The sequence below is a fragment of the Phaethon aethereus genome (assembly GCF_964289735.1).
Source record: "Phaethon aethereus genome assembly, chromosome: 2".
NCBI lineage: Eukaryota > Metazoa > Chordata > Aves > Phaethontiformes > Phaethontidae > Phaethon > Phaethon aethereus.
In genome coordinates, this window is record NC_138582.1 from 117610102 (window position 1) to 117627826 (window position 17725).

General features: G+C 46.2%; 1 protein-coding gene across 1 annotated transcript in view; it reads left to right on the forward strand.

Annotated features, from left to right (window-relative positions):
- Window positions 1–12676: 12676 nt before the first annotated feature.
- The window catches only part of BMPER (BMP binding endothelial regulator), a gene marked incomplete at both ends in the record, with an annotated part of 150029 nt that continues 144980 nt past the window's right edge, over window positions 12677–17725 (forward strand). The window contains 2 exons of the mRNA XM_082015525.1: window positions 12677–12791; window positions 13615–13700. Of these exons, the coding sequence (XP_081871651.1) occupies window positions 12677–12791; window positions 13615–13700 (201 nt within the window). The remainder of the gene's footprint in view (window positions 12792–13614; window positions 13701–17725) is intronic.

Consider the following 17725-nt stretch of genomic DNA (forward strand, 5'->3'; position numbering starts at 1 on the left):
GGAGAACAGTCAAGTTGCTACATACATAACAGGAACTGCTTTTCCCAGCTGTCTGGATGTGTATTGTCTTCCTTCTGCTTGAGCAATGACTGTAACTAGGAACTGGTGAGCGTACAGCTTGGTTAACATGGTGTGATTGCTTCTGATCCAGTAGAAACAGAGAGAGTTTCTCTTGGCAGCATGTTTGAGTGCCATGTTCCAGCATTAACTAGATATTTCATGGTGGTACGACACGTATCTTTCATCCTGACGCTGGACAGCTGCTTTGCAGACTTCAGGGTGCAAGTCCCAAAAGCAGTCGGGAGGTCGGTGACCTGCGAGGGGAGTGTTTTGCCCGTTGCTCGGGCAACGGTATTTCAGCTGTAAGGATTTACCCCTTCTGGCATTGACTGGAAGGCCTGGGAGGAGGAACAGGAAACCCAAGGAGCTGGCGAGTTCACTTAACCCTTTGATTGCCAGCAAGATCATGTCTTAAAGCTCCCATGCCAGCTGCCACAGAGAAATGTATTCTCCTGAGGAGTCCTGCCTCACCTGGGTGGGACTGTGCCCCTGGCATTAGTACATTTGGATGTTTGGTGGCCAGGCAGCAGGGCTGGATGCAGTGGTAATCAACCAGCTTGATATCAGTAAAAGACGACTGAGAATGAATGTTTCTGTGGCCAAACACCCAAAGAAGTATATGGGCAATGTGACTGACCTTTCAGAATAGCTAATGGTTTATCATTGCTGTGTCAGTTGTACCTATCTGATCCCACACCACTGCGAATCAAGAGGTTGAGAGTCACAGGAAAGCAAGATCTCGGCAGAAGTGGATGATACTCCCTTACTGCAGGCGAGCAGGACTGTAGAAAGTAAAGGGTGGTTTTCCATGTAAGTGCTACAGGTGAGGTTGGCAGGAACAAGTTGGAATAGGGTTGCAGATATGTAGGTGGTTATAGATTGTGGATGGTACACAGAGTGTATTAGGAATTGATTTTTTTTTTCTATTTTTGTCTCTCTTTTTAACAGTCATTCCACATTCAGCATTCATTAGCTCATCTCATGGGGAGAGGAGTCCTTCCTTTGCTTTTAGTCCTCGTCATCCACATTTTTGTAGATAGCAGTCACTCTTGCAATCATGTCACTCATTTCTTGTCCTTTTTGCTGCTTTTTTTTCCTAGCAGATCCTGTTGACCATAAGTTGATGATTTTGCCCAGCAGCCACTTTGTAGATGTGTTTTAAAATCCTGAAAGAAGGAAAACTTGCAGCAAAATGAGTCTTTTGGTTAAACCTTTGAAATACAATGTAGCTATTCTTCTCTGGGATGAATAACATTGCTTTCAGCATCAGGAAAATAATGAATGGAAAACCAAATGTGCTCTAAAGAAGTTGAAGCTTTTTTTAAAGGGCTACTGCCCAAGTATGTCATCCAGCAGAGGAAAGTTGGTAGCTGCATTGTTTTTTGTAAGACAGCTACCCAGACGGTGATGTGATACCTTTTATTGGGCTAACCAAAGTTAAAATTAGAACTGAGCAAATAAATCCCAATGAGTAACGGAGTTAGTACATTTAACCTTTCTTGCTTCTCATTAAGATCAACTGTTTCAAACCTGGCCACTGATTTTTGGCTTCCAGTTTACAGCATGCTGGGAGAGGACCTGATTGCTAAGCCTGGTGAGGTTCCTACCTTCAGCTTGTCAATTTTCTTCGCACAAAAGTACAGTGTGATCCTACTTGTTCAGGATTATTGCACTGGCCAGAAAAACAACTTCTACAAATGCTCTTCCATCTCTCTGTCACTGGAGATATCCAATACGCAAATCTGAACCCTGAGCATTTAGCCGAGTTAAGCTGCTTCGGTCTCAAACCAGTGGGCATGTCCATCCCTCTGTGCCTAAGGTAGGAAGTGAGTTCAGGCATTTACCTGTATGGTTGTTTATTTGGGTTGCTGTAGGAGGGCTGGGGGAGGGTTTGTGATAACATTTATGGAAACCCCCATGTACTGTGACTTTTTGTGTCGAGGATTATTACCAGATCACTGCGTGTTGCCTTCTGATTTGAAACTCATTCCTCTCTCTCTAGTCATTGTCCTCACTACTGTAAATTTTTATTCACCGAGTACAAAGACAAATTATTCCTTCTCTGCATCACTTTTACCCCTGTGGATAGCTACCTCTCCTTCACTGCAGGTGAAGTGGGCGGCAGAGCAGAGGTAAGCAGATCAAACCGCCTGTGAATAGCGAAGGTGTATAACTCTGGTTCAGCATCCAGCTGGTGTGGCAGAGCAGTTTCCAAAATGGTAAACGAACGCACCAGAGTGGCCAGAGGACATTTTTGTTCAGGAAAAAAACCCAAACGGCCAGAGGGTATAAGCAGAAGAAGTGCCCTTCTCCTTCCTAATTTCTTGTGCCTATTTCATCATTTCTCGGGGCTAGACTGTTAGTCCTGCGGCTTCTGTGGCGAGAAGATTGTGAGTTTGACTCTCGGCTAGAACAACCCGAAAATGGGGTTAGTCGAGGCTCTGACAGAGTGCCGGGGCAGCCCCAGAGCCATGCGCTAGCCCTTTCCCCCGTCTCCCCGTCTCCCCCTCTCCCCACACACGTGCCGGCTCTTTTCTCTGTGCCCATGAACAGAGCAGAGGTGGGGATGCTGGGGTTTACTTCTCAAGGGTGCATCTCCTGCTCCAGCCCATGACTCCGGCAGAGGCTGCATCTGCAGTCAGGCTGTGCCAGCATCCCTCGCCACTTGCCACGGATTCCCCCAGCTCCCTGCCTCTGCCTGGCTCACCTCAGAGGTGTCCCTGGCTCCCTGTTATATGTTTTCCACCCTTTGTAAACTGTAGCACCAGGTGGTGCTTAGAAAATACTCATAAACGGGTATAATATTTTTTTTGCCTCTCCCTACAGGCTCCCACGTCCCTCTTCATCTTCCCTGTGTGCCCACGGGGATATTTTTGGGTTCGGGTACCACACTGTCTCTGCTAGACTTAGCTCAGTCCCTGCCCTTTCCCTCGCTAAGGCCTGCATTATCAAAACTAACTGATAATTTGGATTGTGCTCATGTTTTAGATACCCCAATTAAACTCCAGGCCCATGGCTCAGTCTGGGAACCCAGAAAGTGAGACTCTGGATTTTGAGAATTTAGTTGCAGGTGAATAGAGCTATTGTTTGGCTGCTCCCCTACTCATACATTTGCAATCCGTCTGGATTCTGCTAGCTGTGAAAAAAATACTTAGCTTGCATTATACCTCTTCTACGAGAAAACAAAGTATAGCTTTCAGAGCCGTCTTTTCTTCCTCGTTTCTTCTAGTTTGCATCATCTAAGTTCAAACTGTCTTCTCTTAATCCTTTCCTGCACTTGGGCCAGCAGCCGAAAGCCTGTGAAAGTATATGTGTGTTATCCTCTGTGCACTCTGCAGAAACAACTTTACAAACCACAGAGACTATTTTAAAATAAATGGCCATTTTTTGAAATCCTAGCATTACAAGGCTGAGGCTTGATTGTTGTCCTCTGAGTGCTTCATAGCAGCAAAACTCATGCATTTTGGGAGTTGTGCTGTCTATTCATCCAGTTGGAGTGGGTCCAAAAGCAAAGTGTGGAACCGTTGTGAGCAGTGGCTAGTGCTCACAATCTTTCTTTCTCTAATACGTGGCCTGTATTGTAATTTTGTGGAATGCTCAGATGTCAATTCATCATCATGTGGAGGGTGGGGATGATTTTTAAAAAATTTTTAAATAAAGATGCACAGAAATAATCTTTAAGAAGTCCAGTTGCTGTCATTACTTCTGGCACAACAGAAGTGAAAGCAGCTCCAATGTGGGGTGGCGAAACCCTCAGTTCTCTGAATTATTATTTGATACTTTTCTTTTTTAATATGAACAGTTATGAAGGCAAAAACATACTTCAAAACAAGTCCATCTAAAAAAAGTAATTGTGAAAGTTAAGAAACACCACCCTGGATGATCTCTTGGGGAAAGATTGGGGTCTCCACCCTGCAGGTGCCCACGTTGTGCGTGTCCCAGCCAAGCCATCCAAGCAATGCCAGCGGGCAGCCGAGTCACGCAGCCATCCTGGCACAGTCTGTAGGCACAGGGGTGGTCTCATGCCCTTTCTCCAAGGGTTTCCAGTTGGACTTTTGGCTTGATTTCTCTCTAGCTTCCATGAACCACCAGCTCCCAAGGAAAGGCTGACAGCTGCTTAGCTGTGTTTGGGGATTGATTTAGGTCTGGCAGCAGTCTGAACGCGAGGGCTAACTACACAGGTTGCAATGGGGTGGGCTGTCCTTGGCTGCTTCTGGGACCACGATCGCATCCCCCCAGGCCAGAGGTGCAGCTGCCTGTGTGCACAGCACTCCGTGCTGCCACTTTCAGAGGGCTACGGGCCCAAATTCCTCCTCCTGGGGATCCCAGGAGACGCACCCCCGTGGGAGAAGAGACCTGTTCCTTGGGTTACCCAAGACACAGTGAACCTGAACATAGGGGCATCCCCATGCTGTAGTCGCCCCACTTTTGAATGGTGTTATCCTGGCTTCCTCTGGGGAACTGCTGCAACTAGTGCCTACAGGAGGGCCTTCTGCCCATGATACGATTGTTCTTATTGACCTCATCGGGGCTACTCTGATGTATGAATGTTTCCCAGCGAAGGATCTAAATTATGTGGTCTATGAGCATGGTGAGCAGTTTCTAAAGTACTTCCAGCACCATAATGTTCTTTTCGTTTAATAGTAGCTGTTTTACTTATTATCGAACCTCTATATCGATACAAACTACACTATAGCCATGCAGACTGCTTTCAATTTGATCAAAACTTAAGAATATTAAAGCCAACAATATAAAAAACAATTAGAATTTTAAGTGACTTGGTAAAGAGGTAGCTCTGTGTTATTTTTCAAACTAGCTTGCTTAAAGCCCAAAAGCCCCAGATTGTGTTCTAAAAATAGTTTCTCGCTAACTAGCCTCTCACACAACATTGTTTTGTATCTCAGAATACCTGCCAGCCACTACCTTGAGACTTCAGAGTCTACATTTAAAGCTACCTAAAGTAGCGTACACCACATGTAAATACATACTTAAAATTTTGTGAACCCTTAAAACTGTTCATTAATTGGTCACAAGTAACTCAGCTGGCGGTTGGGTTTAACCTGCTAACATATACAAGTGGCTGATAGTTTCCCCGAAGTAAATACTATTCCCTGTCTCTGTTCACCTCATGCTTCTAAATGATGTATTTAGAGGTATGCTGCTGTCAGAAAACTTGGGGATTTGGCAGAAACCCCCCCTGTAATGACACCAAAAGCCCACCTCTGGCATACTTAATGATGCTCTCATCTGCCTCTGGAAGAGCCTTCGATGGCTGAGAGGCGGGTAGCTGAATTACACTGCCTTCTGGAAGTCCTTTTTTTTTTTTTTTTTCTTGCCCAAGTGGCTGTGTGGTTTCTTTTTGGTGAAGGTCTAAGATTAATCTGACCTGAGTGAATCTGCACCAAAATGAGGCATGTTTTAAACAAATTTGTTGTTGCCAGTATACTTGCTTATTTCAGCATTTTTTTCCTGTACTCTTGTCTACTTTGGGGTTTAAGCACAGGCAGAATATCCAGGGTCAGTCAAATTGGTGAGCAGTTCACCCTAACTATGAAATCTGGTAGTAGTGCTTCTTTAATAATGGCTATGTTACTCATTATGAAACTGTGTAACTAGCAGAAGTTTCAGCAGATAGGTGCAGGATTCCCCTGATTTGCTCACATGTATTATCTGAACATAACCTGGCGGTCGGAGCCGAAAAAGACTGCATGTGGTTGTCAGTGCATCGCTCTTTATATCTGTGGTACTGTCAGTCAGTAGGACAGAACCGGGTATTAATGCTAATTGAGTGTGCTTTGTTTAAATCAGAAGCTAAGAAGAGGGAGGATTTCTTACCTATACCAGCTGTAATGTTGCATGGCCAATTTAAAAAAAAAAACAAAAAACAAAACAACCAACAAAATCTAAAAAAAAAAACCCCAACCACGAAACCAAAACCCCAAACAATTTAAAAAAAAAAAAAAAGGTAATTCTGACATTGCGTAAGGTTTGTATCAGGAAAATAACAAGAAATAGGAGTTCTTTGTGTAACTGTCTTTTGTTTTGCTTCCAGATAAAACAAGGTACGCCGCACTGGTTACGGGGACGGCAAAAGCGAATGTCCCGCACAGCCCGAAGCCAGATGAGCGGAACGACACAGTAACATCCTGAGAACAAACCGGGAGCGCGTTTCGCTCGTGTCGGAGCAAGACGTTAGCACACACGGATTAGATCGCTACCAGCAGACACTCGGTTGCCCGCAGCCGGCCCGCGGTCGGGGTCAGGCGCGGAAGGGGCGGCCGGCGGCGGGGCTCCGGCTCCCGACACTGCCCCCTGCCCGCGGCTGCCCCGCACGGCAGCTTCGCTCCTTCCCGGGCCGCCCGCGGCCGGCTGCAACTTTTTATTAGGGACGACTGAAAATTTAACGGCCCTGAGTCTCCTCTCGCTCCTTTGAGTGTGAATGAGGGCGCCCATGTGAGGGAGAGGAGGCGCCGGCTCGGTGTAGTTCGTTCCTCAGACCTCACCGCTGAGTTTTGAAGCCTTCAGTTGTCATTCAAAAAAAAAAAAAAAAAAAAAATCCGGGGAGAAATTCTGCTGTAAAACAAGACTAGCAGCAGGAGGAATGAACTCAGGGCTTGGAGCCGCAGTAGGTGAAGGGGTGATCTTACAGGGTGCATGCCGCTGGAAACTTGTCTTTTAGCAAAAATGCGAGCCTTCGCCTTTCTGCGCTCGGTAGAGGCAGCTACTTTTGAACTGGATCCTGGCTGGAGGGAAAAATCTTCTGTCAAAATAAGTATGTCTTTTGCGGGGGGGTGGGGACGGGACCGGGGAACGGCAGAGGATGGGATCAAGAATTTCCCCTCATGCAGAGCGGCTGTCGGTAGCACAGAGAGGGTCCATCCTCATCTGCAGTCGTTAATTCCCATTTTTCAAATGTTTCTCGAGTACTCCTTGTTTGTTGCATTTATTGGCTGGTATAGCAGCCAGGCACAATGCAGGCTTTGGTTTGTCTCTCAGATGGAAAACAAAGAACATGGATGTCAGTCTTCATACGATTTAATTAGCTCTTATCCTTTATCAGGCACAGCAGATGTTCAAGGGTAAGCCTAACACAAAAGCACATAACTCACACAAAATAATTTTTATTATCTCTGGAAGACAAACTATTTACAGCAGCGAAGCAACAGAGAGGAGCACGAGCATATGCCACTTTGCCCTGTTTGCTTGGCCTGTGGCCTCTTGAATAGCTTCTGCTGGGAATCCCACAGTTAAGATGGCATCAGCATTTCTGTTACAATTTATTTTGTTGTTGTTGTTCTAGCATATTTGATACGCACTCCTATGGCAGTCTGTTGTCTCCATAGCGGAGTAATATTTTCTGCTGCATACATGTATTTTTCAGTTTGAGGCTTCTGGTGGCATTTATACCCGGTTTAGTTTATTCCCTGTTCGTTTGGTTTGCATTTGTATGAATACGGATGATGAGGACAATTTTGAAAACTTCTGCAATCAGGAACTCTTTTTGAGTTCTTAAAGGCTAACTTTTTTGAGTTCTTAAAAAATATAATTTAAACAATAGAAGTATGCAAGTTTGACCGTGCCAGGATATTCTATGTTAATAAACTTTTAAAACGTTACTCATTATCTTTATCTTACCACAACTAAATTAAATGCTTTGCATGTTCCAGGGGTTTATGGAAAACTGTCAAAATGATGAGTTGTTTGATAAAATTTATAAACATTTATTCAAGTAAGTCTCACTGTAACTTTTAGATACTTTCCTGTACTTTCCTTTTATTTAAGGACTTTGACCATATGCCATTTTTAACCCTGTTAGAGTTTTAAGACCTCTTACTGTGGTCTCCAGACCTCATTTACATCCATTTAGTTTTCTGAATATTTTGCAGTAGGAGAGCTCTGTCAGGAGCACCTCTTTGATATACTCAGGCCAGTCTCGGGGTTTATTAACATTACCTCCTGGAGGAAAAGCGGCCGTGCAAGAAACACTGTTTGTTCACACTGATAGATAGTCTTAACTTTAAAACATGATTAAGCACAGAAATGAATGAACACACGTGAGCAGTTTGAAAGGCTGCAGCCCAGCACAGCATGACTGAACTGTGAAGCCCTGATCAGCCTCCGAAGGATGAACAGTAGAGTAAGTCCCGTCCGCTCTCCTGCGTGGAAGTGCGTCGTCTCCATCACGATCCTATGAATTACTATGGAGCCTCCTGATTGCTGTGTGATGATGCACCATGATAATAAAATACTCTCCCAAATTACAGGTCTCTCCACAAGAATTTGCAGGCTTGAAGCTTATCAGACCCATACCTCCAACCACAGCAAACGTGTCTGACCTTCTTTTTGATTGTGTAAGTTATTGGATTGAGAGTTCTTTATCTTCAGTAAAATGTTAATAACAATAGAAACGTGTAAGCTCAATCTGATATGCAAACCACCTTCAGTGCCTTGTAAATGCGTAGTCATTTAGCAGAAGAGAACTGGAAACAGTGAGTTGTGCCAATTTACATAGCCTTCAATACAGTGTTTCTCAGAGGTTTATTTTCTTCTTTATTTTGAGAAGTCTCACCAATACTAAGAAACTGTGTTAAAATAATGCATAGCAACATAAAAAGTAATAAAAGCAGGGACGGTCCCAGTGCTGACGTATATGTGTTCCTATGTAGCATGCTTATTGCACGCTTTCTTGCATGGTAAGACCTATGCCCAAGACCTAGAAAAGTGAATTTCCCAAACGACAAAAAATCCATGTGAATTCTAGCGATTCAGTGCCTTCCTCCACTTCTGGAAGAATTCTCTCACCCCTGAAGTAATGGGCCTTCTAGCAATATTGACTTACCAGTAAAACAAATGATCATTGAAGAAAGATGTGAATGTGATCGCTGTCGTCTTCGCTGTTACTATTGTTAATCATAAACTTTTTTTTTTTTCTTTTTAGGTAGGTGCTGAGTTGAACCTTGATTATGACCAGCTAATGGCTGATGTTGTTTTATGGCTGACCACTGGGAAAGCATCACTGGAAAAGGAGCTGAATTACATACAAAGTGGTATTTGTGAACGGCTACCACTGGATGAGCCCAGGCTGACCAATAAACAGAACTGATGAACATATCCTTTCAATAACAACTGATACCATGTTGTTCTTATACAAAAGAGGTAAGGGTTTTGATGACATGATTTCTGTTTTAACTGCCGGCATACAACAAAGTCGTTGTGCATATCTGCTAGCAGGATACAGTTTTCAGTGTGACCCTCTGATTTTGCTAAAATTACCACAGCTTTGAATGTTGCTTGGAAAATTATGTACCTCTTCAAACAGGGGTGCAAAAGAGAAAAAAAACCCTTGAAACTGTACTTAATGCGGCATTACAACCAGAAAGGATGCTGACCTCTGGTAAGGTAGACTTGGGACATAGGGTAAGGGAGGGTAAAAATCCAAGACAAACCCCATACTTGTGGCACTGAATAGGTGAAACTAAGGTGGGGGAGGATTAAGATGGCATATTTCCCTTCCAGGCTGGGCTTTACTTCACGAGAGATTTAAATGAGACCGTGATCTTCCTCCGTGACATGTCAACATTATCAATACCAGGAAGAAGCAGAGGTTGCTGCTAACAACGAGCGTCTCCCCTCGTCCCCGATGAGGGGGGAGATAGGGAACCAGGGCATCGGGCGGCTGGGAGACGGCATGAGTCCTCAGCAGGCTCTTTCACTGGGCAGCTAACGCTCCGTGAAGTGTGGTGTGGGCATGGTACGGGGAGGCTTGGAGTCCCATTTCAGCAGGTGTTTCAAGCAATGGAGATGGGCAAATTCCTCACCCCAACGCTGGTATTACTACAAAAGAGGCATGGAGCCAATGAGCTTACCCCATATGGACGCTATTTTCATCCCGCAGGTGTTGTTTCAGAGGTAAGGTTTAGGCCTAATCAGTGTGTTGAAGGTGCTTTAGTGATGATTAGTCTTTTTTTCTTCATGGAAAAGTAGAACTGTGTAACAAATCTCTGTGTGTTGCTCCATAACTGCCCTGCCTTAGGTATGATTTCATTATGTATTCTTATTAACTGAATGAGTTACGGCAGGGATTGAGTGTGAAGTCCAGTTGCTGTCACCTCTTGTCTTCCTTTTATAAAGGAGATGAAACTTTCTGCATTTTCAGAGTATTTTAGCAAGTTCCCTGCTGTTATTTGTATGCCTGAATTGTTATTTGATGCCCTCATTGTGATTTGTATGTTTCTCACACGGGGTGACGTTAATATTTAATGAATTTTAGACCATCACGAAGAGGAGGTTCAATGCACACGATATAAGTACTCTCCTGTGGTAGTTGTCACTTGAGAAATTATTAGGGTAGATTTCCACACACACACCCCCCTGCCCCGGCAGTTGCTTTAGGATGGCTGTGACTGCACTGGAATTAGAGAAGGGAAACACAGTCACAGATTACAGATAGAGAAGTAAGAAAAAGCCAGTTTGCCAAAAGATTCAGTACGTCTTTCCAATGGAAAAAAACATTTGGACATGTGAAAATCTCTTCTGGAGTGGTGCATAATAATATGTACCTCTACAGGTTCATCTATGTTTAAAATGCAGGGAATGGTGAAGATGACATTTCCCAGAAAAAAATATATACAGGTTACATGCATTATATTTATGTACTGAGTTTATTATGTATTCTACACACTGTGGACCAAATTTTGTATCCAACTTGTATTGTTAGGGAATATAAACCTTTTTAATGGCATCTAAATTATCATATTTGCCTATGCAGCTTCAACCTGTACAGATTGAGGTTGGGAGATAAGAAAAATGTAGGCATTCTGTTCTCACAGAGAGGGATTTTGCTAGTGATGTCTACAAGTTTACCAGTATCAGTTTTCCCTAGTCCCTATCATAGGTGCAATTTTAGCTGCTTTTGGACTTTTTCTTCCTACCCTAAAGGTAGGGTAAATTGTGTTGGAAATGAGGCATACAAATCTTACTTTTCAGAACAAGGATGCAGGCTTTCAGGAGTCTTGGCTTTTGGGTTTTATTCTTAAAATGAACATGTAAATCTAATTGTCTTGCATCTTACTGGGAAGTGAAACGTATTTAAAGTAGTCCTGTACCTACCAGCCTGCCGTGCACCTGGTTTGTCATTACTGTAAACTTTTATTTTGGAAATAGCAACTCGCATCCACCCCCACGCCCCCCCCCAAAAAAAGAAAGAAAGAAAATAAGACCGTGTATGAATCTGAAAACGTTTTTTAGAGTAGTCAGGGTATTTCAGAGAGCGTTCATTTCCCCAGATGAAACATCACAGTTTGGAGGAAAACGATTTGTAAAACAGGCTTGGGAAGAGCCGTGACACCCCCCCCCCCCCCGCCATACACCAGACGTGTCACCCCGTCCGGACCATACGTGCACGTGTGCCTGCAAAACCTCGGTTTCGGTGATGCCTGTGGCTAATACTGCCGGCGTTTACACTCGGGGTAGCAAAGCGTGGACCTGCAAAGGGAAAGCGTTAAGGAGGAGCTGCAGCAAAGGCTACGTACAGCCCACGGGGGAGCGGCGGACCGAGGGACCCACACGGCAGGTCAGGCCCGGGGAGGGACCCCCAGGGATACCCCCTCGCCCCCGTAGCTGTCACCCTGCTGCCCAAAATCCCGCCGAGCCCCGGGGCTGCCCTGATGGGGAGATGCAGCCCCAGGGCTGGGCGGGGAGGGCCGGAGAAAGCCCCTTCGGCCGGCAGCGGCCCCGGGACGCGGCCGGCTCCGGTGGTTTGTGCTGCGGCGAGAAGAGGAGGCACGGGGCGAGGGCAGAGGGGGGTCTCGGCGGCCCCGGGCGGGCAGCCGGGGAGCGGAGCCGCGGCGTTCCCTGCCGCAGCCTCCTTGTCCCCCCGCCCGTCCCTCCTTCCCCCCCCCCCGCCAGCTGCCGAAACCGGCCCGCACGCACAAGCCGGGCTGCGGAGCCGGGAGCGAGCCGCTCTCCTCCGCCCAGGTACCGGGGTTTGCGCCGCTCTGGACCTGCCCGAGGATCCACGTTTCCTCCCCTCCTACTCCTCTTCTACCTCTTCCTCCTCCTCTTCTTCTATCCTCCTCTTGCCCCCGGTCCTCTCCCTTTCCCCCCGCCCCGCCTGCCGAGCGGCCGCGGGCGCAGCCCCCGGGGCGGTGGCCGGCCCGGGCGGTGCTCGGCGGGGCCGGGGAGGGAGTGGCCGGGCACCTCCCGGCAGGGAACCGGGGTCCGGGCTGGCAGCCTGTCTGTGCCTGTGTAGCGGCGGGGGGGAGGGAGGCATGGGGGCCGGGGGGTGCCGGAGGAGGGACTATGGGGAGAGGAAGGTATAAGAAGGGATGCGGGCAGGGGAGGGGGGTGATGGAAAGAGGGGGTGCGGGGCCGAGGGGCAGGCGCTGACAGCTGCTTTCCCCGCACCCACAGTCCCCTCCCCCGGTGCCGCCGTGGGGTGGGACTCCCCGGCGGGCCGCTGTCTCCCGTCTTGCTCCCATCCCCCCCCACCCCCCCGCCCTCCGCTGGTGCCCGGCGCCGGGGGTCGGTGCTGGGGCGGGGGCGGCCGGGCTCCGCCACCCGACGGCGCGTCCCGGAGGCTGCCCCGCGGCAGGCGGGCAGCGGCACCCCCGGGAGGATGCCCCGGCTCGGCGGGGTCTGGCCGGTGGCTCCCCGCCTCGTCCCGGCCGCCGCCGCCGTCCTGCTGGGTGCCTTCTGCCTCCCCGGGGCTCTGGCCTCCTCCCTGCTCACAGGTAAGGGGGCGCGGGGTCCGCGGGCGCGCAGGCTGCGCGGTGCCCGCCGGGACGGGCGGGCAGCTGGAGGTGTCACCGCGCCGCTCGGGGCAGGTGAACGCAGGAGCTATGCTTCCCCTTCCCTTCTTTATTTTCCTTTTCCCCCTCCTTCCCTCCCCCCTTCCCCTCTAGGGTTCTGTGTTCCTGCTCTCAGGGGCACGGAGGGAAACGCTGGATCAATTTCCAGCGCGAGCGAGGAGCCATTAGATTGCGAGAAGTGATTCCAGCATGACACAACACCGGCTAATCGGCGCGAGGGCCATAAAGGGATTTCTAATTTGATTCCCTTTGACAGTCAGCCTGCTAATTTTGAGTCATTCGCCAATTGGCTGTGGGGCACTAAAAGGATGCTTGGTTTAGGGCTCGTGCTGTACTCCCGGTCCAAGTCCTCGGCATGTAACGGGGCAGCTTTCTGCTGATTTCGGTGAGCTCTGGATCTATCGTTACAGAAGTATCCTGCTTTGCATGGAGTGCTCGTTATTCTCCACACGTCACCTGAGAAGAGAAAAAAGGTCCTCCTTTGCTATAACTGGGGCACAAAGAAAGTCTAGGTTTGCGCGGCAATAAAAGGCCAATCATTTCCCAGTTCCCTCTGGGTATCTTACAGAAACACTGAACATCCTTGCTTGCTTAAAATGGGCAAATTAAGGCAAGATTTAAGATCGAAGGCTTAAACGTGAGGGTTTAGGCAAGGGTTAAAAGAGAGTGCGACGAGGACAGTTCCCAAAACCATCTGGGGGAATAGAAATATGTCAATATTTTAAAATTTTTATTTCTGTTTCAGGATCCGTTGCAAAATGTGAAAATGAAGGAGAAATTCTGCAGATACCATTTATCACAGACAACCCTTGTATAATGTGTGTTTGCCTGGTAAGTTTGGATTTCAGCTAATCAGAACATTCAGGCCTGTATTAAAAGTAACTGCACTGAGAAGGGGAATATTTCATATAATCAAATCTTGGGTACCTCTGTCGCCTTTATGTAACACAAGGTTATCTCAGAGCTGAGCTAATGGAAAGTAATCCAATCCATGACCTGGCGATCATTTATTTGACTTTAAAATTCTTGGACACAAAGTTGTACCTGACTTTAACATGACATTGTGAAACCACGCTTACCATGCGAATTTGGAGGGACAACTGTTTTCACAAAGTTGGGGTGCACCCAAACGCCTTTGCGTGTTGCTCAGCAAAGAGGGTGAAGGGTAAGGTTCGGAAATGCCGCTGCTTCGAGCTCCCACGTGCTTAGTTTCCCAGGCCAGCGGCTGAGGAGCTGCACAAGGGTGCAAGGTGAAGGCTGCAACGTGACTGCACACGCCGTAATAAGATGACAGTGAAATCACAAGTGATGCTTTCATCAGAGCGCTGTGCTCCAAGGATGACGCTGCCTGTTGTGCTGGGAATTCCCTGGTTAATAATGTCGCTAGCTGATACGCATTTTGGGGAGAAACATTCGCTTTCCTTGTAAGTCTGCTTCAGAGTTAAGCATTTTGCGAGCAATTCAGCTAGGAAAGCCAAGGCTTAGGAGATACTGAAAAACTGTACAATAAAACTTTGTACAATATATTTAAAAGAAAGCCATAAACCTTAATTTGCTGTTGAATGCAAAGAAAAGTATAGACCAGAAAGCACTATGTTTTACATTTTGGAAGTCATAGAGTAGCTGAGTGTACAGAATGTGTTCTGCTTTAGGACTGAAATATCAAGACACACTCTCCCCCGCTTCTATTACTGGTATTAATATTAATAGCATTAGCCAGCATTATTATAACCTTGTAAAAGACTTAAAGAATTGTTTCAGACTGCCTTTTAGAAGGCAGTTTTGGCAACTGTAGGAACCTGATCTTGAGCCCCCTGAGGTTGACGTATATCGCTACACTGAGTTCAACAGATTTTAAATTAGACTCAGTGATAACTTTTTAGCTAATAGTGATAAAGAATAAGGTATTGATTCTTCTGAGTAGAATGGGGGTAGGAAAAGGAGGAGCATGGGATGTGGTGAGTAAAGAAATCAAAGGGAAAACAAAAAAAAGACATGAAGCTGTGTTTTATCATGGATCACCTTCCCAAATATGTCTGCCACCACTCTTGCTAATGGAAGCTGGTGTTAACCAGTGAGGAAGCAATTTATCTGTGAAGGAGCAGAAGTTCAGTCTTGGGCATCAGGGCAATAATGCATCAGGGTAAAATACTTGTATTTATAGATCTCTCTAGACCTTGGCTTTATTAAATCAATGAGCACCCTTTTAGTGCATGAACATGAAGAACTGCAAAAAAACATTGGATGTAAGAACTCTAAATCTTTGCGGTTTGTAGGGCATACTTAGTGAAATGGCAACTGAGGGTATTTGGCTCCCTTCTATGCAAGGAGGACACTACGTTTTAGTAAGAATACGAGTGCCTGGTGCGTTACTGCAGTTACCTGCACCGGATACACTGTGTTTTATTTCTGCCAGAGGATAAATGTGAGCTCTGTTTCTTCAGTTGGAAGCTAGGAGACCTGGTAGAGGAAAAGGAAACCAGTCTGGAGATACTGTCTTTAACGCTGTGCGGCATCCAAAGCGGTGCCTTATTGGCCAGCCAGTTGCTGAAATCGCTGTTCAGGCCTGCCACAAGGGAAAAGATCCATTTTAAGAGGTGTGGAGAGAGCAGAAACAAAAGAAGCGATGTGGTGATTTGTGACCAGGAGGGAAGAGAGAACCAGGTTTCCTTACGTCCAGCCAGAAATATTGATTGTTTAACAGCAATTCAGTGAGGAACTCTTTCTGGAAGTCTGATCACGCTCTTCAAGGGCAAGCCCAATGGATGTTCATATCATAAGAAGTGAGCAACTAGGAAGAGAGCTTAATCAGGAAGGAAAGAAGCAATTGCTGTCCAGGAGAGGACAGAAAATACAACAGAAAGCATTTGTGTTAAAAACACAGGTGTTCCCTAGTGGTGATACATTTCCATGACTGCAAGCCACCATAAATAACTGCACAAGTTAGGGAAATGTGAATGGCTCTGGGAAGTGGAGGAATATCTAAATTACTCCCTTCCAAGACTTTCCCATCTCACAAATGAGAGGAGACAGAACGGAAATGCTGGAACTGAATCATCAAGTGTTTGACAGAACTGAGTCTGCAGGTTGTGTCCTGCAGAGCCCAGGGATGCATCCTAGCAAGGCAGAGAGAGGAAGGCAGCACAAGCAAAGCAGTCTCCAGCTTTCTCTTGACAGGCTACGTGGTTGAGAGGGCAAAGCAAGGGGTAGTACTCTAAAAGGAAACGTGGCAAAAACTGGAAACTCAGAGGTTATGAGTAAGCTGCAATAATGCAACAAAGACTGCAAAGAGCAATTACAAATGCATTTCCTTAAACAGCACTGAGAAGTCTTGGTAAGAAGACCAAAATCAAAAGTTGTCTTTTCTCATTGATTAGAGGAGACAAAGTGGACTGATTTCCATGATAGGAACATGAACAAGGACAAGGCAGGTAAAGCAGCCACTGGCTTCTGGGGGTGCTGCTTTAATAAAGCTTCTAGCTCTTGTCTTAGAGTTATTGGTGGTAACACAAAACCCTGAATCTTGAATACAAATGGTACACTGGTTAGGACCTCCTAGAGACAGCCAAGTCTAGCTACCAACCAGGCGAGTTCATTCTTAAGCATCCGCTGTAACATGTGGAAAGAGGAGTCATGGTGATATAGGAATTCAGACTAGGGGACAGGTGCTGGAGATTTCATGTATAGTACATAGTGAATAATTCACTTCTAAGGTACAGGGAATGCCTTTCTCATAAAAAGGCACCACACCCACCAGGAGATAACTCTGTTCTGGACTTCCCTACTTGTTGAAATGAAAGTGGTGGAGTGCATGGAACAGCACTGATGCTTGCCCTTAATATGCGGAAACAGGTAAGACTAAGAGTGTATCTGTGTTGTCTAAATGTCCTCTGTAGCTCTGCATGCAAGAACTACCAGCTGAACATGCCATTATGGCTAAAATCTGGAGTTCCCTAATTTGTAATTTGTACGTCACTACTTTGTAGTCTTAATAATGCCCATAAAGATGGTAATTTTTAACATCTGTAAGACAGTAGTTTCAATGTGAACTTTTACAATTACAACACTTTAGCAGTGGTATATTGCTGTCCAACTAATCATCTCTAAGCACTTAATAAACATGGATTAATTTGATCTCCAAAGAACTGGTCATTAATTACAGCTGACTGCAAGAAGTGACCATTTTTATTTTTTTTAAGAGAAAAACATCAAAGTCAGAGAAAGGTTGTGGTTTATCCACAAGGAATTTCTTGTAGGACTGTGATGACAGCTCAGGTCTCCTAAGTCCTGGTCTAATGGTTTGACTACAAAGCCATCCCTTCTCACTTCACGCACTTTCACTTCACAAGTGGATGTGAGTGGTATAGTCACAGTATGAACACATTCATTTTCTTTTTTGTCTCTGACAGTGGGCAGGCTGCACAGATGCCAGGTTTTTAGTGTGTCTACTCCCCCGAGCTCATTCTGAGGCATGGGTGGGAAAAGGCAAATTCAAGCTGACTTCATAATCCAGAAGTTTTGAGAACTGTGATTTATGACTTGCTGTTGCTATCTGCACTGGAAAATTGTTGTTCTGAAGCTCGGTCAGATAAAAAGTGCAGGTAGGCCTATCTGTGAAGTGCCAGTGTAGTATGCCGTGGTTGACTGGCCCATCACAACCATGCAAGCTATAAAGCTTTAGCTGTATGGCTTTAGCTATAAAGACTTCTCTGGTGCAAGGGATGGAAAACGCTCTCAGCTGCAGCAAGCTCTGTATTGGAGGAAGGTGAGCAACTGCAAGGAGATGCTAGATGTGATGGGCAGTAACAAGGACTAAGTAAACCAACTCTGTGAAGAAAAAATATTGTCAAAAAAGG